Source organism: Coturnix japonica, chromosome Z, assembly GCF_001577835.2.
Source record: "Coturnix japonica isolate 7356 chromosome Z, Coturnix japonica 2.1, whole genome shotgun sequence".
NCBI classification, from domain to species: Eukaryota; Metazoa; Chordata; class Aves; order Galliformes; family Phasianidae; genus Coturnix; species Coturnix japonica.
Genome location: NC_029547.1, coordinates 33528133 through 33550728, shown reverse-complemented (window position 1 = coordinate 33550728; position 22596 = coordinate 33528133). Strand labels below are relative to the sequence as shown.

The window sequence follows — 22596 nt, the reverse complement described above, 5'->3', positions numbered from 1 at the left end:
TATTGAAGACTGCATGATGTGTTCCGTTTTACATGAGATGAGCTAAAATTTACAAAACTTTCAGGATCTCAGCTGTCACATACTCTTGTAGATCTGTGACATAATAAAAATGTTATGCTAGTGAATCATCTCTGTTTACATCCACCAATCTAATCAAATAAGGATCAAGAGATTTACAATACTGGGTTCCCAAAATTCCCCCGCAGTGAACATAGTAGAAGGATATATACTGTATTGCACAAGGAGATGTAAAATCACTATTATGAAGGAAAATCTGCCTACTTCACCTTTCAAAAGGATCAGTCTGTTTCCATAGTAGATTAAAATGTAATCCTCATCCCAGTCACAGGTAAGATCTGGAAGTATCTTGATTTGAACTGGAGTAGCAAGTGTGCATCTGTTTGCTATCAGAGAAATTTCTACTGGGAATTTGTAGATTTGTAGACCAACAAAATACTTGGGAATTCAGCAAAGTCTGTGGAAGCGCCTGTAACTCCATGTGCCATGTACTGCAACATGGAGTATTTTGTAAAGATCTACTCTAGAGCATAAACTGCATATAATATTGTGCTAAGTGCATTTTATTACTTATGTATAAAGCTCCCTAGGTATTCACTTATTATAATTTATTTTTGAGGCTTCAGGGAAAGGAACTGCATTAGGGAATAGTTGTTGCACCACACAAGAACAACACAGACTGTGTTCCTTTTACATTTCAGGTACGAATCTCCATGGTGATCTTTCTAGCTTCTTCAGGGTGTGACTTTCATTGAGATCATCACTTCTTAATACAGAAATTTGGAAACTGATATTGCTGTTCACCACAGGGTTAAATGTGGAGAAAAATAATAGAAACTGCTCTGTTGTGTAGAAAAATAATTTGAAAACGTAATCTATTCACTTACAGACAGTTCCCAAAGTAAGAGCATGAATCTCATCAGTATAACTAATTAGTACAAGTTAGGCTGGTGTTTCCTCATATCCTGGGCTGTTAAGGACTCATACTGTACTTCAAGAAGAAGCAAAAAAGGAAATAGGTGGTAAATTCCCAAGTCTTCCTGAAACTAAAAATTCCTTTTTTTCCTGAATGAATTGGAGCTTAAATTCCAGAAACTCATGTCCAAGAGTTTCATGTTATTTGCATATAGCCTCAAGTTCTTTAACCATCAGTCATTAGAGAGGTGACAGAGAATAATAATTTTTACACTGTAGATAATACTGGATCTTCACTAGGAAGAGAGCTTCTTTTTAGAAAACTACATAGTTAATTACATTACCTTCTGTCTCAACCTAAGAGCTGTAAAACCCTGTCAAAAAGACAAATTGCTGTGTGTGTCAGTGGTAATCTTTTCTTCCCAGGCTCTATTTCCCTAGCTGTAGAGACACAGTGGTTGAAATTACCATGGTGGCTTCTTAACCTTCCCCAAACATGTTTTGGAATGTATCCTGTCTTTCTGCATGCTAGTACAACAAGTTTGCTCTATTTCAAGGAAGCACATGCTTTGTAGAGGTTGGGAGAGGCAAGTATGTTTCCTTGTTTTCTAGAAGCAGCTTATGTAGGTTTTCTGCCCTTATTTTAGTTAATGCTTTTACTCCTATTACCATGGATCCCATTCAAAACAGAGGGGAATGAGTAAGGATATAAGGACAATTCAGAGATGTGTTTTCCTACATTCTTTAAGCAAGTGAACAAACTATTGAGCTCCTACACTCGTTAGTGTTAAAATGTGATAATGATGCAGATCAATAGAAAAATAAATGGTTATTTCATTGCCTTTAACAGTTGGATCTGACAGCAGAGGGAAAAGGAAACCTGGATGCCAAGAAAAGGGAAAAAAAATGTAAGAAATCCTTCTCACCTGTTCCACAAGCAGTGCATTTGTTAGGTTCACTTCCACTGCAGTCCTGGCAGGTATGATGGCACAAATGACACTGCTTTTTGAATTCAAACTTTCCCCTGGGGCATTCCATAACACAACGACCATTGTCAAATAATCTTTTGAGGAACAGAGAGGCATAATTAAAATCCAGCTACAACTTTTTCTTTTCACTTAAAACAAACTTACAAGAAAAATAAGATATTCTTCCTTTATTCTATTACAAGTGTCTCTGCACCTCACTCCTTCATTTTCCTGATTGTATTCATGGTATTTGCTGAGGAAAAGGTCAGTCAAGTTTGGACTTCAGAAATGAGTTGGAATATTTTCCTAGAAATATTTTCCTAGGTTCCATCTGTCTTTCTCTACACTTTTGGGAACTCTCCACATCATGAAGATGCTACATGCTTCCTAGGTAGCTGGGCTACTTCAACTTGATCATGTGTCCTAATGATGGCACTTGGGACCTTGAGTCCTGAGTGCTTGGGGAGGGAGATGTGGATTGTTGCAAACAATCCTCTGAGGCTTCAGCTGATATGAACAGGAGGAAAACCTGATATTTACAGAGGAATATAGTGATAGGACATGGTAGAGGATGGTTCTAAATTAAAAAGGGGAGATTTAGATTAGATATCGCAGAGAAGTTTCTCACTTGAGAGAGTGGTGAGGTGTTGGAACAGGCTGACCAGAGAACTTGTATATGCCCCATCCTAGGCGCAGTTCAAGACCAGGTTGGATGGGGAACTGGGTATCCTGGCAACCCTGCCCATTGCAGAGGGGTTGGAATTGGGTGATCTTTAAGGATCCTTCCAACACAAATTATTTTATTATTCTACAATTTTCACCCAACACTAGACTGCTTGTGCTGTGGTTGGATCTGTCGCCTGTTCTGGAGGCAGCCCAGGACACTGATATTCCCCCCATCTGCAGGGTTCATCCCTGGAGTTAGATCCTTCAGGTTAGATCTGCTTTGGACCTGATGATTCCCTCCAAAACCTTAGTTTGACTGCAGTTTGGCTGTGTTCTTGAAAAGCTAATCCATACTCCTATGGAGAAAGTAGGTCCTGGGGGTCCTTCCAGGATGGAGCTCAGAGATGTCCTAGAGATATTCAAGGTCAGGCTGGACAGTGCTCTGAGCATCCTGATCTAGCTGTTGGTGTCCCTGTAACTGTAGGGGAGTTGTCCCCGATGACCTTTAAAGATCTCTTCCAACTCAGATGCTTCTGTGATTCTATGACATGTACGTACTGCTGTATTTTGTCACATATACACATATACTGGTTGTAATGCTACACATCTTCACAAAAGAAAAAAAAAAAAAAGGTACATTTTACTTGCTTTTTGCTATGTTGTTCCAAATGATAAACACCAAAAGGTGAGAGCTTGTTATTAACATTTGTAACCAAAACAAATTAGCAGGAAGGGGAGGAATTTTATGGAGATAACTCTATATCTGGACAAAAGATGTAATAGAACTACTGCATAATTTTTGAAAAGAGGTAATAATGTTAAGAATTTTCAGACAAGAAAATTATGTAACAATGAATTTTAATATGAAATAATGTGATAACTCCAGCTGAATTTTCAGTAATTACCCCCCATCCAAAATCTTTTCAACCTTTTCAAAGAGGACAGGTATTCTAGGACTGTTGAATTTTGGTCTATATTATCTAATGACCTCTCATTGCTGTCTTCAGTAGGCACTCTTCAGGGCTGTAAAGAGCCAGAAGATTTACAGTCCTGTTTCAGTTCAACTGGTCTATTTCAAGTACCTAACAAATAATGTTCATTGGAAGGATCTATTCTTTAGCTTCTGGTTCCATCCCATAATGGTTTCCCATCAGCGTCTGTCCAATACAACTTCTAATGGCTTTTGATAATGTGCAGAAGGAACACAGGGAGCCCTTGAAAACTTTAAGTAAAATAATTGAAATCTGCTGGAAGATTCATTACAGAGGAGATGGCAGTATCCAACCAAAAGTCCACAGAGACTTTTTTTTTGGCTCCAACATCTTTACCTAATGGCATTCTAACTAGTTTGTTCTGCATTCTGCACCTTCTTTATAATACAGATATCTATGTATAAAACTCCCAGATGATATTGCAGGTACTGCAAGGAAACAAAGACGATCTAATTTAATAAGTCCAATCCTTAGTCCAAAATTCTGCCCCCAGTCATATTCTAATTCCATGTCTGAATAGATATGAATTAAATCCACACAGTTTCCTCAGTGATGAATCTGATTGGACTCCACTGTTTTTTTGCAGTATGGATTTAGCATAGGCATTTGCACTGTAAATTGTAGGGTTACGGAGGATTGTTTGCCTGTGTCTTAGAGGACCAGATTCTGATTTCCTAACAATTCAATGTCAGCTGACTACAGTGCAAGAGAACCAGAGTCACTAAAGTGAGAACAGAGCTATTGGCAAAACATGAATTTGAAAACAGTAGGCCCTGTTCTTCAGAGATCTCCCATGGAAAAGCTTTGTTCTAGATCTACTCACACCTCATGAGAAGTTATAAACACAAGCTTCAGGGGCTTATGTTTGGGTGCTATAAGTATCTCCTAGATTTATTGATCGAGAGCTTCAGTGCCCATATTCAATCCTTCTGCCAGTCCAGTAGGTATGTAAAACTGCAGATCCCCCAGACTTTTGCTGTTTGAGTTGGTCATTCTTAAGATTCCAATGGCTACAGTTTAGAATGGGTGGCAATTAAGAGAAGACTCTTTCATGTTAAAATAACATTTTCTGTAACAGTGGGAATAATCTGGTTAAACAAGGAATGTCTGTGTAGCCATCTGTCTTATTTACTTACTACTTTTCTTCTCAGCTTCTAGCCCTGGTTGTTTACCATGATCATCAGGTGCTTTTTCATTTGACTCTGCAGGATAGTGCTGATGTGAGCTCTTTATGTTTCATACCATTAGGTGGCACATACCTTGTTCTTGGGCAGCTGATACAGTCATCTGCCTCAGGTCCAGTGCACTTGTCACAGGATACTTCACACAACTGACATTCCTCAGAATCATCAAGATATTCATCTGGTGGAAAAAGAGATTGTTTATTTCAAATCCACATCTTATATTTAAAAAGAAGGTAAAATAACAAAGTACCAATCTATGTTGGTGAACTTCATGAGTAAAAGAAATTAGATCTCCTTTGAATTACTGAAATGAGCAAATTTCCCTGCAGTATCAGGAAAACAAATATAGAATATCTGTTCCCTTGGGGCACTGGGATGTTTGGAGTTTGTTAGTTGTTTTTTTTTTTTTTTTTTTTTTTTTTTTTTTTTTTTTTTTTTTTTTTTTTTTTTTTTTTTTTTTTTTGTTTGTTTGTTTGTTTTTTGTTTTTTTGTTTTGTTTTGTTTGTTTTTGGGAGCTGGGGAGAGAAGTTGGTTTTATTTTTATTTTCCATATCAACCTTTCAGTGAATCTTGTTCAGGTTGACACTGCTACTTTAGAGTCAGTAACAGTGCTACATAGGAGCATTCATTACCTAATTTTCCTTTGTGCAGCTCCAGTGCACTCCTGATTGCAAGTTTAGATATGAACAGCATATTCTTATGCGCATTAGATTTGTTATATGTAGAGAAAGACTTGAGTATACTACATTAGTCAGACATGCTGGTGCTATCCCAATCTCTAGCTATAGCAACTTTGTTCCCTTCTCATATTACTGCTGAAATACACAGCTCCTGAAAGACCAAGGCTCTTCTTCAAAGTGAAAGAAAATTTGGTGCCCAAGTGCACTCCTGAGGAAAATAACAATATATAAATATATATTATAAATAAATACATATATATGTATTTATTGTATGAATGATTGCCTAAGAACAGAGAGTTTAGATAAAAATACTTCAGGAACACGAATACCATGATTTTAGTAGAGAGCTGAGATGCAAAGTCTGACTTTTATTTAGTTAATATTCTTTGAAAAACCGTTACTAACTGTTAAGCTATACTTTTAACAAATCCCAGAGCAGAGATATTCATTTCTTCCAATCCAAGCCATTTTATGATTCTTTGCTTCTGTGATTTGATGACTGACATGAATAGTAGATCTGTATACAACATAATGTGGGGATTGCAAATGGGTTTATCAAGAAGCTTAAAAAACCCACAAGATTGGGTGTTTTATGTCAATTTCTTGTAGGAAATTTTTTTCAATTTGAGCCCATATGTTGGGTAGAGCTGGTTGTCTCTGTGCCCTTAAATAATGAAAAGGTTGTGCAGAGTCCTGCATAATACATAAGTCTTGCAATTTCTGTGGCTACTTTAAAATTGAGAAACTCTTCACCTGTGTTGCACTTGGAAATACAGATTCGGTATAAACTATTAACTTTAGGAGTCAAAATACAAATGTGTAGTGATTTGGCTTGAGTTCTCAAGTTGAAAGGAGTTCCCTGAAAAACAAGAGCATTGTCTGAGCATGGATGAAACAAGATAGGGAAGAAATAATTTATAACAAACTGCTGGCTTGTCTTTTCTACTCCATGTTAATCTGTATTAACAAAATTTACTATAGTTGACATCCCTGATATGAGATTTAAGCCAGGATAGTAGTCATCATGCTTATAAGGATGGGAGTGGTATAATTATGAAAGAAAATAATGCAAAAAACTGGAACATCCATCCCAAAGAGGGGTCTTGTGCTACCACAACATAGAAGGGAGACTGCAGCCTGCTGCCTAGTAGATCTTCAGGTGTCTGACAGCTTTCCTTGGTGTAGGTCTCTTGACTCTTTGTGATTTGTAATTAGAAGCTGTGATATGGAATACCACAATCTCAAGTGTCTCTATGATATTTTAAAGTATAATTCGATACTTATTGAATGTTAGCTGACTTCTTCAGATATTTTCTTACATGCTTTTTGCTAGGCAGTGCACAACCATGAAAAAATGTAGTATCTGCAAAATGCAGGTCTGGTGGCTCAGTGTTTGACACTACCAACTTTATGTAGCTAGGAAATCTCTCTGTGCAATGCTTTTAAATAATTGCTTATTCCATATTGTTTTCTTTTTCATGTTAGAAAGGCATTTTGTTTCTCCAGTCTCAACTGCCTTCACATTATTTGCCCCTGCTGCCTGTATGTTTATCTGTGGGACCTGAGACACACCTGGGCTATGCCTAATCCTGCACTGGCTATATCCCTCCTGTAAGGTAAAAGTGTGCTGAGTTTTAAAAGGCTCCTGCTATTTCTTCGTTTCTTATAATCACACAATCATAGAATGGCCTAGGTTGGAAAGGACCACAATGATCATCTAGTTTCAACCCCCTTGCCATGTGCAGGGTCGCCAACCACCAGATCAGGCTGCCCAGAGGCACATCCAGACCAGCTTTGAATGTTTCCAGGTTTGGGGCATCCACAGCCTCCTTGGGCAACCTGTAAATCATTTTATCTGTCCTGGAGTAGCGCCTCTCCTCTGAATTAATTTTTTGAATTGAAACATTTCAAAGCATCCGATTATAAGAATGTGCATCACATGTTGCTTACACATTGGACCCACGGAATTGCAATTCACATCTAGAGCAGCATATCTGCCACTGAACAGTAAAACAATATATATTAAATATATGTAAAATTATTCAAGGAGTTAGAAGGGCAACTTTGGAGAAGATTTTTAAACCACTCCAAAGGGCAATTTCATAGAATCATAGAATCACAAGGTTGGAAAGGACCTATAAGATCATCTAGTCCAACCATCCTCCCTTTACCATACATAGTTTACCATGCCATAGTTTAACTGCCAGATTTTATTACAGACCTTGCTAAATGATACCACTTAATGAAGTCTTTTTCACTTTCTTTTTCTTTCTTTTATATGATTTCTTTTTTATCCCTCCAGTGTATACAGTGTATACACTGGCAAAGCATCCCATCTGTGCCTTAATTCAATAGTAATCAATTACTTTTTATCTTCCTAGATTTAATATTCACTTGTTTGTCATTTCTGATACCTTGTTGCGTTGTTTAAAAATATTTATCACCTTTTTTAAATGAAGGAAACTGAAAGTATTATGGGAATAAAATAATGTTGACAGAAACAGTGCCTCAAAACAGGAAGATTTCTTTGTAGAATTTCATATGCCTGTAGTTAGAATTGTCAGTTTATCAGAGTGATGACAGATTTTAGGCTGTGCCTTAACTGCATACTTACATGAAATTCCTGTCAGGTGGTTCAGTGCACTTTAAAATGAGGTAAAAATGATTATCTCCCATTCTGGAGGCACAGACACTGAATTGCAGCAAAGCTCATCATGTTAGGTTAAGAGTGTTATAGCAAACCAGAACCCGACTCTCCTGATCCCTGGATTAGAGCATGGGCACAATGATGTTACTACATCTTTGCTTGAGTACGCAGCCCTTGTCTAGTCATTATTTCCCACCTACTTTCCAGAATCTACCATTCATTGGCAACACATGGAGAACAGTTGGGTGAGGGTGTGAACAACCTTGTTGCACTGTTCTTAAACAAAACATCGCTGTATGTGATTCAAAAACACTCACAGGTTATCTTCCTTAGCATTGTCAGTGATTTTTCTTTGCAGCCAATTCAAAAGCAACACTGTTTGTCCTTTTCTTGTCTACTTACATGGAAATCTACACACAGTTTGTTAATGGGCTTTTCTATGCAGTCTTATGGGTTAAAAAGGCTCCACAGAGCAAATAAAGGCATACTGATTTGAATTATTTTTGACAAATTTGTAGTGAGAAGTGAGATAATTTAGTCATTGAAAAGTTTTGCTCTTCCTTTGTTTACCTTGACTCTTTATTTTGGCTGGTAGATAGGACCAGCTCCTTGTGTTCTATTAAGAAAAGTTTATGCATGAAACTTAATACCACGAGGGACTGAGACTAAGCTGTTTGCAAGAAGCCATTAAAATTCATCCTGAGGATTCCTCTTAGAGTTACGTCTCAGCTTCCAAACACTTAACACTGGATAGGTTACTGCTGCCTCAAAGAAATCCAGTCTTCATCTTGAAAATGTTACACTATAGATTCTGTGACATTTAATTTCCTCCTCAGATTCTGGTTAGTCCTACAAAACTTGAGCCTCATTTCCAGTTCTGATATGTCTGACTTCAGCTTTCAGCGTCCTGCTACTTAGTATTCTCCACTCAACCATAATTTTTCACAGTGACCACGTTTCCATCTCCCTGTCTGAGTGAGCAGAAGGGACAAGAGAGAATTCGTTAGGTACAGAACTTTTGGGTGATATGATCTGAGGTGCTGGGAAGGGTTTGGGATGGAAGCCTTCAACAGGGATGAATGCGGAGGCTGAGGTGGGGATGCCGGCTCTTCAATCATTGTTGCCCCTTGGTGCCAAGGGATGAGACAGGATCCTGGAAAGGGTCCAGGATCCTCTCCCTGAACGGTAGTGTGTGGAGCTGAGCTTGACGTTGTGGTTTTCATATGAAAGGTCTTTTTGTTTTCTGATTAGCTGATATCACAGACAGTCTCAGGTTAGATTTTATCATGACAGGCCAGGAGTGAAGCAGCTGGCATTATCAACTATCCTATCTTGCATAGCTCTCTCTCCTCTTCCCAGATGAATAAAAACATTTACATCAGCCAAAGCTGCTTTTTTTTTTACTGACACAAAGGGATTTATTCCTTCTTTTTGTGTGCATGTGCGTGTGGCAGTGCACATGTGTATTTATTCCCTCATTTCTATGTAGCACTTATATAGCAATTGTCAGAAGCCCATTGAAGAGCCAAGCGCATCAGTGGTACTAAGAAGGCATCAGTACACTCCAGAAAGACATTTTCTATGTTTTAAACATTAGCTCTCAATGCCTGTTTGTGCTAGTAATAATGTGGATACTTGGAGGTGAAAGCTGACAAGGATCTGGGTTTCTCCCTTGCCTGCGTAGGCATAAATGTGGGAGCTTGGCAAGGTTTTCTGCTACTCACCTGCAATTTGGAAATTGACAACCCCTTGAGAAAATGGGAAGGGAATGAATCATGAAATCATAGAACACAGATTTATAGAATAGCTTGGTTTGGAAGAGACCTTAAAGATCATCCAGTCCCAACCCCCTGCCATGGGTAGGTCTGCCAACCACTGGCTCAGACTGTCCAGGGCCACACCCAACCTGGCTTTGAACACCTCCAGGGATGGGGAAGCCACAGGTTCTCTGGGCAGCTGTGCCAGTGCCTCACTGCTCTCAATGAAAATTTTCCTCCTCTCCCCTAACTGAATTCTCCTCTCTTTTAGTTTAAAGCCATTCATTTCTTATTCTGTTACTATGAGAATGCAAAGCAGATGAAATTAAGTCATTTAATGAAGATATAAAGGTCTGAGTTCTATTCTTATCTCTAAGTCCTCAGCCAATTCAGTAACCTTATATTGGTGACCTCCCTCTGCTTACAGTCTCTCCTGGTTCCTATTCTCCACTGCAAACACTTCAGGAATGGCCAAGGCAACCACTTTGAATGATTTCTCAAGCAAACATGATACAGAATGTTCCCGGAGGATAGTGAAATGGGCAAATGTTACATCCTCTCTGATTTGGGTACTGCTGGAGAGAGGCTTTGCAGCACTATTTGGCTCTAGGAGCTCTCAGAGTCCCTGGGAAGTGAATGTATTCAGAAGGCTGCGCTGTAGGCAACCCAGCAAGACTAGCACCTTTGTGCTTTTGGTATAGCCTTTCTCCTGGAGTAAGAAAAGGGCCTTTATTAACAAATATTTTGAACTTGTGACAATGCACCTAATTGGCAAACAAGCATGTTCGCAATCATTGGTGCTGAGAGCAATTAAATGTGTGGGTACTTGGAGACCCACAGCTTACTGTGCATGCAACCATCAGCTACAGGGCAGAGGGCAGGAGCAATTCTAAATGGAGGAGATGTGTGTTTTGAAATGTAACTAAATCACACTTGTCAAGCTTCAGTGAGCATTCAGTGCTTTCACAGAGTTTTTTCAGGATGGTGCTGTTAATTCTTCTTGGGTAAGTAAATATTCTCACCCTGTCAGTGCTCTTGTTTCTCCATCCTGGGCTGATTGGCAAAATGGGTACTTTATCAGATGATTTCATAACACCACAAAGCAAACTTAATAGAATCATAGAATGGGCTGCATTGAAAAGGACCTCAAAGATCATCTAGTTTCAACCCCCCTGCCATGGGCAGGGTTGCCAACCACCAGACCAGGCTGCTCAGAGCCACATCCAGTCTGGCCTTGAATGCCTCCAGGGATGAGGCATAAAGATGTCTACTGCGTTTTGTGATCGGATGGCATTTCTGCTTTGGAAAGTCATATTGTTGTCTCAGAGGACCTTCAACAAATCTATCCCCAGACACTGAGAAACAGTGATAAATGAAGGACCATACAAAGGGCATTCTTCTAAGCTGTGCCATGCCCATCTTTGGCAACAAATACGTGAGTTACTCAGAAAATGAGACGTAACAAAAAGCAGCCTTTGGTGTGGCACTGACAGGCTGCATTTGTTGCTTCCTGGAAATATCTCGACTGTTATAATGTATGATCAGACAATCAGTTTAATCAAATCTGGAATCTCCCACAAGGATTTAAGACAATAAAAAACTATGTCAAGAGAATAATTTTTCCCTCTCTTAAAGAACTTTTTCATCAAAAACACTTTCTCAACCTTTTGTTTGTTTTAAACATTGAAACCGCAGATTCAGAAAAAAAATCATGCAAGTTCTTGCTGGGGTGTTTCTTTCTGATGCAAATTTGACTAGGACATTTATTTGTACATTGGAAAACTTTTTTAATGCTCGCTTAAAATATCTTGCACAAACATTTAATGACAGAACTTTTCTTGATTTGTTCTTTACCAATGACATGACAATGGCATATGCAATATAAATATGAGGCATGGCAATGGATCAAAGACAATTTACTGTTTTGTGAATTGCACTACAGATTGAAAACATCGAGTCATACAAGCTGTCACTTAAATGTCTTTACAGGAATCTCGAATTTATAACAGGTCTTGTTACAGTCATTCAGTTCATTAAAAAGAAGTCTTCAAAGGTAGCACATTGTTACCTAAAGCGGACACTAATACGGGTAATGTTCAGTTTGTTTGTGGTGCGGCTGCTAAAAGGATTGACTTGCTCATCACATTGCAAGATCTATTCAGTTGCTAGTCAGCTACAGTATCTCTTTATATACATTTACTCAAAGGCTCATAGTGTTGTAACTCTCATTACTTCACAATGTGGAACAAGCAGCAGCCTTGATACTGTACTACATATTCAATATCAGATGTTGCTCAGAATTTCTCAGGACATTGGAAACTTACAGTCCAAATAGGAACTGAGGTAATCTTTCAGGTCTCATAGGGAACAGTTTATTAGAAAACTGTGTTTGCTGCATGGAGGGAGCTGCAAAGCCTCGCAGAAAAAGACAGGATGTACCAGTGTGTGCAGCTCCCAATGGTTTCCACTGACACAATTTGGTGTGTCTCTAGTTTGCTGATGTCAGCCATACTCCACATTGTGGTATGGCTGAGGTGGATAGCAGCAGGTAAAAAAGCAATATGGCCTGATTACAGAAATGCATCCTCCATTTACAGAAACTCTGTATTCACACAACAGGTGTCTGCAGATGATCTTCTTGTCTGGGAACACTGACCTTCTTTCTGGTTACAAATAGTGTTAATTGGAGTATTAAATTTTCTATGGTCCACACTGTCACAGTCTTAAAGACTTTTGGTAGGCAAGCAGTCTAACTGGCTGTTAAGTTTGCATTTAAATCACTGACTGCATAAGGATTCTCCTAGACAGATACGAACTGGCAGATAGTTTACCATGGAAGTGATATGCCTTAACTAAGAGCGTCTGGAAAATTACTTTATTTCTTCTACTTCTTCTTCGTTTTATTTGTTGTTTTTTTTTTTTTTTTTTTTTTTCTCCTTACAAGCAAGGCAAGGCAGTAATTGATGAACAGATTTGGGGATTTGGGCTGACATCAGCCAGAGTCCTTCCATACAGGAAGAAAGGGAAGGCTTTGTCAGAAAGGGAGAAGGAAATGGAAATAGTGGGAGCATCCTTCAGTTGCAATCCCACTGCTGATACAAGGAGTAACTACAGTGCTGTCTGCTAATTCTGCTTTTATCTACCCACTGCTGTCAAGGCATCAACAAGCAACAATCTTCAAAGAGCCTGACAGCAGACAGCAGGAAATCCTGGTTTTCATTCTAAAACTCCATTGCAGGCTTGCTTCTCCATTAGGCTCCATAGCCAAACATTTACTAATACACCCTGTAGGGCAAACTAGTGCTGGAGCTGTAATGAAATTATTATCCTCCAGCTAGGGAAATCACAGATGAAACCATAGATGTCAGTATAATAGAATTTCTCAAGCCAGTTAAAATATGATGGTGGGGTGGGACCTGAAAGAAGCAGTTGTTTGTAGAGTATTGGTGTAAGGATTAGGCCAAACTTTTTCCACTGGTGTGGCTTAATGTAACTACTGCTAAGCATGTGCTGTCCTCTGTACACTTGCTCCAAGAACTGAGAGGAAAACTGGGGACTGATGTTGGTGGCTATGAAACATTTGAGGCTGAAAGCCAATGGCTGAAAAGTGGTTTGTTTGTTTGTTTTTTATTTTTTTTCCTTCCAGGAACTTTTTTACACAGCTTCAGTGAACGTGCTTTAAACTTCATCTGAATATACAAGTTGTGTGAATAAGTTGGCACTCTGGCTGCCATTCTGGCTGTGGGACTAAATGGGAAATGAATGAAAGCATTGACTAATGCCAGTGGAAGCTCTGATCCTGCAGGCACCACAGCTGAGTGCATATGTGGTCCTCTCCATTTAATAGGAATGAGAAGCAGCCTTCTGTTTTTAAGTGGCTGTCCAGCATTGTGACCTGAGGTGTACTGAATATGAGCACCAGCACATGAATGGGCAACAGTTCTGCTTTGTGCAAATGCCCAGGAATGACTGAAATAACACCACCCCACTCTTTATCTGTCTCAGTCAAAATGTATTTTATGCATGCAATTTTTCATTAAGTTTGCAAGAGAAAAACTCTCATGGGTGGCAGAAAGCCAGCACCGTTGCTCACCAGGGCACGGACGTGGCTGTACTGCTAGCACACAAAAGGTGTCCTCCACAGAAACCACTGCTGCTTACATCAACTCCATCACTTAAACCCACCAACAAAACAAAATAAAATAAAATGAGTTAAACATCTCTAACCTTCCTTGTTTCAAAGACTTGCATGTAGTATCTATACCATAGAGCTACCTGTGCCCTTCAACAGAGATATTTTACATATAGATTATCAACATGTTTTTCCAGACCCAAAGGAACAAGAATTTAGGTTAATTTAATAGAAAAAATAAAATATGGAATAACACTGATTTTGGCCAATATCAATTACAACAGAACTACCCTATTTTACAAATAACAACTGAACATTTTACACATGTACAGTATTTTTTTCAGTAAAAATGAATTTGGATTAACAATGTGTCAAGTTTTTTTTGTTTGTTTTTTTTTTGTTTTTTTTTTTGTTTTAAAGAAAATGAAGATATCAAGTTTTTCTCTATAATAGTGTTAGAGGCATTTGTAAGTACCCAAACAAACTCTTTACAATCTATTACATAATTAAATCTCAATTATGAATATATATTTATATATAATATATATATAATATTAACTTAAAATTTGAAAGCATTATGTTCTAGTTAAAATTGTTATATCGAGAAACGAGGCAGTAACAGACTAGTAGTTTAACTAGCACAAATTAAATTCTCATAACTTTTCATGTTTAGCAAGAAATCTATAATGGGCACCAAAGGAGCTTCAAAGGCCTCGTCATACAGAACCAGGCATGGGTTGTAATAGTTTATCTGCTCTCTGGCAAAGTGGGCATAGGTTTATCAATCCATTTGTATAATTAATTATTAATATTATTATTAATTCATCTGTAGAAGTTCCACAATAATTTTAGTATTTAAAAAGGAGGTTCTTTTTATTTTCTGACATTTACATGCTTAAACACCTGCAATGCATTTTCTACTTGTGTGTCCTGGAGAAATAACGGTGAGACTTTGCACGTTTTAAGTATTCTTCCCACAAAACAGTATCTTTGAAGCTCAGCTTACTGTCTTCTGCTAAAACAAATGGCTTGCAAACAGCATGCTAGGTGAAACTGATGAGTATAGATTGAACAATTGTGTACCTGGGTACAGAGACAAGACAGAGACCTGCCTCTCTCACCACTCCAGGATGGTTTTACAGTGAGGTAACTTCATAGGCCTCAGCAGTATTGTTCCTGATGAAATTTGTATTAGGAGCAGTTAAAAGCGGATTCAGGCCCATTAAGACAAGATTGTTACATCAAGAAAACAGTTGATTTATTGCCCTATATGTTAATACTCCTGGAGATGTATTTGGCACAGTGTTACAAGCTCAATTATAAATCCAGTCCTGTAAACACATTCTGTCACATACAGTCACACTGGCATTTCTGTATGGGCACTATAAAATATCCCCACATACTTGCATGATAATATCCCCTTTTTGGTGAACATTACAAGACAACAATAATTTATGAATACTCCTTACATGTTAGCAACTTTTCGATTTCCACGTATACATTACTCTTGCTTATGCAAACCAAGAGTAGAATCTTCTGAACTTGTTCACAACAGGAACAATTCTTTTTTTTTTTTTTTTTAAAATTTTATTTTTTTTTAATTATTTTTTTAAAGTTTATTTGAAATAGCTTTTACAATTTAAAAAAATAAAATAAAAATCCTAGCGTATCTGTTAATAGGCTAGCTGTCTAAAATTGAGATCTATATGACCAAAAAAAAAAAAAAAAAAAAGCCAAAAAACACTTTGGGCAAAACATATATACACACTGCATGTGATACAAAAAAACAGCACACAGCAGAGTAAGTAGGAAAGAATTGTGTGCAGAAATGATCTTTTTTTTTTTTTTCCTTTTTAAATACTGGTACAAAAGGGACAGAACTTAGTCCTGCAGACGACAATGTTTCTGATTCCCCCGGGGACTCCTTTCCTGAATTTCCCCCTGTCAATTCACAAAAAAGACTTAATGCGAACTTTTTTGTATTGTTTAGTTTTAATCCATGTAAACGTGTGTGTATTCTTGAAACACTCCTTAAACATCCTGAAGGGGAAACAAACAGGAAAAAAAGGGAAGGATAAAGACCTTCAAAAAAACCAGAAATAATCCTAAAGTTGACAGGAAGTCAAATCATGAGTTAAAGGTTAATTTTGGCATCATATGCTTTGGTCACACAATACTGACTCTGTGATCCTGGATGTTCAGCTCTAAACACCCAGTTATGAAAGGTAGGCGTGTTGTAGGTTTTCCATTTAAGTTCCAACCAGCAGTTCACCATCTCCCCAGACAAACGGGGGGGAGAGAGAAAGAGGTGGCTTTTTTGTTTGTTTGTTTGTATGTTTGTTTTTTTCCTTTTTCAATAATACATGTTAATCTATAAGTTTACAGGAGCAGGAGGACTCTGCGAGGTGTGAGTTCACCCCTTGTGCGTACATGTTCTGCAACACAGTTGCTGGAGCACTTTCCGCTGGCAGAGATTGTTCTTTTTCACCAGCATACAGAATCCTCCCTCGGCCCAGGACTCTTCCGTGGCTTCCGGAGGGCAGCAGCAAGAGAAGAAGGGGAAGTTGAATGTTTGGAGAGCATGGTGTTTACCATGGAGGGAGGTTTAATTGGTCAGACAGGTAGATTTGGTTGAAGAAGACCATTCAGGAGCAGGTAGCAAGTAGGAAATTTGGTCCATCAGAAGGAATTTCAGTCAACAGCATTTTATTTTTCAGGAAGAGATATTGTGTGGTCCGACAGGGAATGATTGGTATCCATTTGTGAAAAAAGAAAAAAAGATTAGAAAGAGAATAATTAGAAAACAGTGATATTTACAGCAAAGAAATTTGTTCTTGATTTTCACGAATCAAAAGAATAAAATGGACAAACCATGAAAAAAGAATAAACATTGTCAACAGAAATTCAAATCCTACACAGTAACACACACCCAGCATCTGACTGTCAGGCAGTGGAAAGAGCGCCTCCACGCTCGGTAACTTAACAGAGGAAAGACTTCTGTCCCTTCCTTGGCGAACCTACACAGCTGAGAGAACATACCATGCAGTAGGATCCAGTTGCATGCCACTGCAATTGCCTCATGGCCCACGTGCCCATGTGTTGCTATGCAATTGCTCTCTCAACAACAGGGCAGATGAGACAGAAGAGGAGTGACCCCCAGTCCTGGGCAACTGCATGTGTACCCAGATGAAGCTGCATGTGGACAACTGATTGACCCTACCATAACAAAGACCAAGCTGATGTATGTGTATATGCACATAGGACTGTATTTATATTGGGTATCTTTCACTCTGCTTAATGCGGGGCTTTATTTCGGTATGATTTTCCTCTTGGACAGCAATTCTTGAGCTGTTATATACAAGAAATTCACATTTTCACAGAGTAGTAACTTCATCTCTGTGTCTCTGTAATTGTGATTTGTGAAGGGAATGAATAATTAAGCCAATCATATGCAATACTAACAATATTTTTGTTGCCTCAGAGAACTTGGAGGAAGTTTAAGTCTCCATAACAAAGTGACTGCCCTCTATTCTTTTCTTTCCTCATTACCTTTTCACATAATTCAAGTAATACTGCAATTACTTAAGATCATTTTTACTTACCGGCATCTCCACAGTTTAAAGTGGTGAAAGACATACATGCAATTCTATGGGCAGTACTCTAGTGTCCTCATACAAAAATCTTTTGAAAGCAGTGATTTTTGAAAAACAGGTAAGGAAGCAAAAGTAGGTTGTTGCAGGTAGGGGGGGAACTATTTTAGGAAAATTCAGGTGTGTGTATGTGTCTAATTCCATTAATACACTACTTATTTAGTTTTCTTTTTCATAAATCTGAAAAAAGTAAGGTGCAGACCTAGAATAGATAATATAACAAAAGGAAAGAAACCAAACCAACCCAAAACACGTAAGAAATGCTGCCAGAGGGGTAAAAAAGATCTTTTCAGTGACCTGCACTCACCATCCTTGCAGACTGTTCCCACTACGCAGACACCAGAGTCTAGGTTATAGCCACTTGGGCAGATAGTACAGTTTCTGTCTCCTTGACCACTGCAATCCAAACAGCTGGCATCACACCTGAAAGACAGCAGTAGGGGTTGGCCTTATGGCCTCACCAAATGCAAGAGCACCCAGGAGAAAGCTTCTGAATTGTAAAGGGCTTGTTTGCTGTTCCCAGGGGTATCAGCTGTTCTAGCAATGAGAATAATTAAAAAGTAACCTCCCCATACAACTCAGTTCTGTTTGGTTCTTTTCCTCCAACTGCTTTTTGTTCATATGTTTTTTTCAGTAAAGAGCTTCATTATTCTAATTCTGTGGAACTATGTAGAAGTAATAAACAGAAGTATTAAATGGACAACACATCCATGTGCCACCAAGGGATGGACTCAAAGCCACATGATAGAAAAGACTGACCCACTGCTTGGTCATTTCATCTCTCTTCTGACTTTTTAAAATTTTGACTATGTATTTATTTTATTTTATTTTATTTTATTTTATTTTATTTTATTTTATTTTATTTTATTTTATTTTATTTTATTTTATTTTGTTTTGTTTTGTTTTATTTTATTCATTCATTTATTTATTTTTGAGTGGAAAACTGGAAAACTGTAACACATGGTGAGCTGGGGCTGTTCAGCCTGGAGAAGGCTGTGGGATGACCTGATATCGGCCTTTCAAGTATCTTAAGGAGAGTGCTAACAGTTCAGAGGACAGACTCTTTAGCAGGGTCTGCTGTGAGGAAAAATGGTTTCAAGCTAAAAGAGGGGAGATTTAGAATGGATATAAGGAAAAAGTTTCTTTATTATAAGTGTGGTGAGGCACCTGACCAGACTGCCAAGAGAAGTGGTGGATACTCTACCCTTGGAGACATTCAGGGCCAGGCTGGATGGGGCTCAGAGCAACCTGACTGAGCTGTAGGTGTCCCTGCTCATTGTCAGAGAGTTGGACTAGATTACTTTTAGACATTCCTTCTGACTCAAATGATTCTTTGATTCTATGATTCCCTTCCTGCCCTGGACTCAGTATGAGTCAATAATAAATGATTTCAAAGGGCAACAAGTGGTATTTATTCAACAACAGAAGGAATGAAAAAATATGTCCCTTCTTTGCACAGCATAATCTTCTACAGTGCTTATTCACCCACTGGTACATGCAGATGAGCTATGCTGGACAGCAAGTCTTGTAATATATTTATGCAATGTTTCTGTCTATGCAGTTGAAGATCTGAAATAGTCCTCAGGAACAGTAATTAACTTGCTATTAGAAAGATTAGAAAGATTCCACTTTGCCTTTTTTTTTGTTTCTTATTGAGAAACACAAGTTCTCTGCCAGATGTGTCTATCCACATTTCTGTGCTCAGAAATGAACTCAGATTCTCACTACAGGCTTTTTAAAGTTAAAGACACATACATGTGCAAGAAAAACACTTTCAGAAGTTCTGCATAAATTTTTACTCAAAATTAAAAAAAAAAGTTTTTAATTCATTTGTTTAGAATATGTATTTTTTTTCCCCTCACAAACATTATCTTTCTCAACACAGTAATTCCTAACACACTGCTAATTACTAGAAACTTATGTTTCCACAGATCATACCTTTTGCAGCTTTTGTATCCACTTTCAGTAGAGTGATCAAGATAGTAACCAGTGCTGCAGGATTGCACACACCTTCCATCTTCCATAAAATAGCCCTGTGTGCAGTTTATACATGCATCTACTCCACCACCTTAAACCAGAGAGAAAATAAACTCTATTATAGGCTAGTTCCTCCTATTGCCTAACTGACACCGTATCTCTAGCTGCAGCAAAATCTTACTGCCATTTCAGAGACAATATTGACAATATAGAGACTTAATTACCTTCTTTCAAAGAGTAACACCAAACTGTAAAGGTGCATGTTAGAAGAAACCACATTACATAGTTTCAATATCTCTTTTCTGAAAGAAATGGACGTTGGTAGTTCTACAGGTGCCACAAAATGTATAAATCATTCATACAATCCAGAAAAAAAATGGAAGGCATTGCAGGAAATTAGAAGGAGCATTACAAAAGGGTGAAAAAAGAACCACAAAACAAAAGTGTATTCACACTTTCAATTATATTTTTATGTTAACTGAGCTTGGCCATATGTATAATATGTTAGAGAACTATCAAAATAATTCAGAGATTAGATTACATGTCAGCGGTCACATTATGATATAGTAAAATAAAATCTGAGCTAAAAATAGAGAATAAAGGAAATAATGCAAACAAATGTCATTGAGATACCTGCACATGTTGCACATGAACGGTGACATGGTTCACATTCCCTGCCATTATGGTATTTTCCATCTTCACAGCGGACAGCACATTTTGTGCCATGCAAACTATTAAGGAGAGGAAAATAAGCACAGTGTTTGAAGTAGATAACAGCAACAACATACAAACTCATTCACAAATCAGTAAATCCCTTAAAGAAAAACAGCAACTCATAGATCAGGATTCACTGGCTTCCTTCACAGGTCATATTTTAGAAATGACAGCAAATGACTTCAAGAGGGAATGGAATGCAGTTTTGTCTATGGTGAAACACAGGAGCTGTTTACAAACTATTGTAAATACTAGCAAGTAGGAGAGCACAGAAAAAAATGAACAATGCCATTATCCTAAAAATTCAGGCATGTAAAACACAATTACCCATGAGGAATTTGGCACAGGGTCAATGCCACTGCATTTAAAAAATACACAGGACCTCATGCTTCAAGTGAAAGACCAGCAGCATTTCCTGATACTGTGCTACAGCAGAGGTCAAGAACAGACTGACAAAGCAGGAAACTGCCATCAGTTTCTGACACAACAGTTTTCTTTGAAATCTCCAGTTCTGCATGGTGTGGGAGATCTGTCTAGATTACAGCTAAAGGTATTCTGCCTGCGGGCACTTCTGAAAGGGAGCACAAAGTAGTGACTAACAGAGGAAAAAGAAATAGCATAAAGAGTCACATCTCCATGCTACCCATGCTCTAAGTAGTGTTTATGCTTTCATGTTTTAAATGCTGAAGTAGGATTTTTTTTGTTGTTGTTTTAAAGTCAGGACTTCTCTGCCATATCTGCCATCTTAAGTAGAATCTCAGCTTTCACCAGACTGAACTCTTTCTCAAAAAATGCTCTTTAGGGTTTATCACTTTAGATGAGAGCTAAGGCTGTTTTGCAGACTGAAACCAATGAAAGTTTTGCATGCTCAGAACCACTGGAAATTCTGAAGAGTAGATATGGTCTCAGCTTAGCAAAAAAAAAAAAAAAAAAAAAAAAAAAAAAAAAAAAAAAAAAAAATTCAATACATGTGAGAATGTGTGATTTATTAAGTACTTTTGCTTAGCCATACACCTCAAAGTGCTTTACGTGTCAGGTAGCATTATCATGTTTTTACAGATGGGAGAACTAATTACTTGTTTGAGTTTAGTTAATGGGCCAACAGCAGGATCAGAACTGGGATTCAGGTCTCCCGAGTCCCACCCAAAGTCCTGTCTACTGATATAACTCTGACAAGAAAATCTTAGAACCACTAGGGAATATAAAATGCACATCCTGGAGGTGATGCTGACTTCTGATTTGTCACACCCAAGCAAATGATGCCCCTTGAAAATATTACCAAAAACCAGTCTGAGCTGGCTAATAGCGTCCATACAAACACAAAATATAAGTCACTTTTAAAATATTTGTTTCTCCTTCTTTCTCTGACAGATTACACTTATCTTTCTCCAGTGGCCAGGTTTGTGTTCCTGAGAAACACAGACAATGTGGACACAGTTGCGACAGAGACTGTGTCCTAGAAGGTCACAAATATGCAGTCTTGGGTATTCTGCATTATATGCCAACTGTAGGAACTTCCGAACTGCTACCTTACTAAATGGATTTCACAGATACATAGAAAGCCATGCTGTGTCTGTTAAAATTCTCCAAACCCTAACTGGGATTGAAAATTTAATTACATTTTAAAAGGGAAGCAGATACTCGTATTTCACAGAAACTGTAAACAGACCACACTGAATCCTATGCTTTCCTTCCTATTAGATCACACTTCCTCCTCAAAGGGTCTCACTTATTTATGTATTTATTTATTTATTAAGAGAAAAGATATATTTGTAATAAAAATTGTGCAGGCACTCGCAAAATAGAAATGCAATATTATAGAAATGAAAAATCCTTTATGAAACGTAGAAGAATCTAGTTTTTCATGTCCTCTAAACAAACATCTTTCAGCCTTTACTGCCCAAAAGACAAAAAGTAGAAGTTCAATGTCAAAACATTTCCAGAACACTGCACTCTGAAAGAAGAACCCTTACTGTTACCGAATACTGAGTTCATATTTTTTGTGGCATAAGGCCAGCATACACTCACTCCTTCACAGACGTTTTAAGATTTTTGACCTTAGCTGCTTGGATCAAAAGGTCATTCATTCACAAAGGATCCTGGAATGCATACTGATGCTTTGTGGGCTTTACCTATCAGTGTCAGGGATGATTTAAGTCCTCCTATGAAATAAAAATACCCACTACTATTTAGAATAATGTGCACACTATATCGTAACAGAATGGAGCCTGAGCTACTCGAGATAAGTGAATGACTGGCTGTATGAAGAAACACAATAAAGATAAGAAAATAGTTT

General features: G+C 38.0%; 1 protein-coding gene across 2 annotated transcripts in view; it reads right to left on the bottom strand.

Moving 5' to 3' along the window:
- The window catches only part of PCSK5 (proprotein convertase subtilisin/kexin type 5), a 245172-nt gene that overhangs the window by 43062 nt on the left and 179514 nt on the right, over positions 1–22596 (bottom strand). Inside the window, exons 18-22 of one of the 2 annotated variants that reach the window (XM_015849157.2) lie at positions 20220–20317; positions 19548–19677; positions 17917–18032; positions 4819–4921; positions 1860–1996 (exon numbers count right to left, since the gene is read on the bottom strand). In XM_015849157.2, the coding sequence (XP_015704643.1) occupies positions 1860–1996; positions 4819–4921; positions 17917–18032; positions 19548–19677; positions 20220–20317 (584 nt within the window). Of the gene's footprint in view, positions 1–1859; positions 1997–4818; positions 4922–11726; positions 16489–17916; positions 18033–19547; positions 19678–20219; positions 20318–22596 lie in introns of those variants that run through there. The other variant, XM_015849159.2, reaches the window with a different exon arrangement.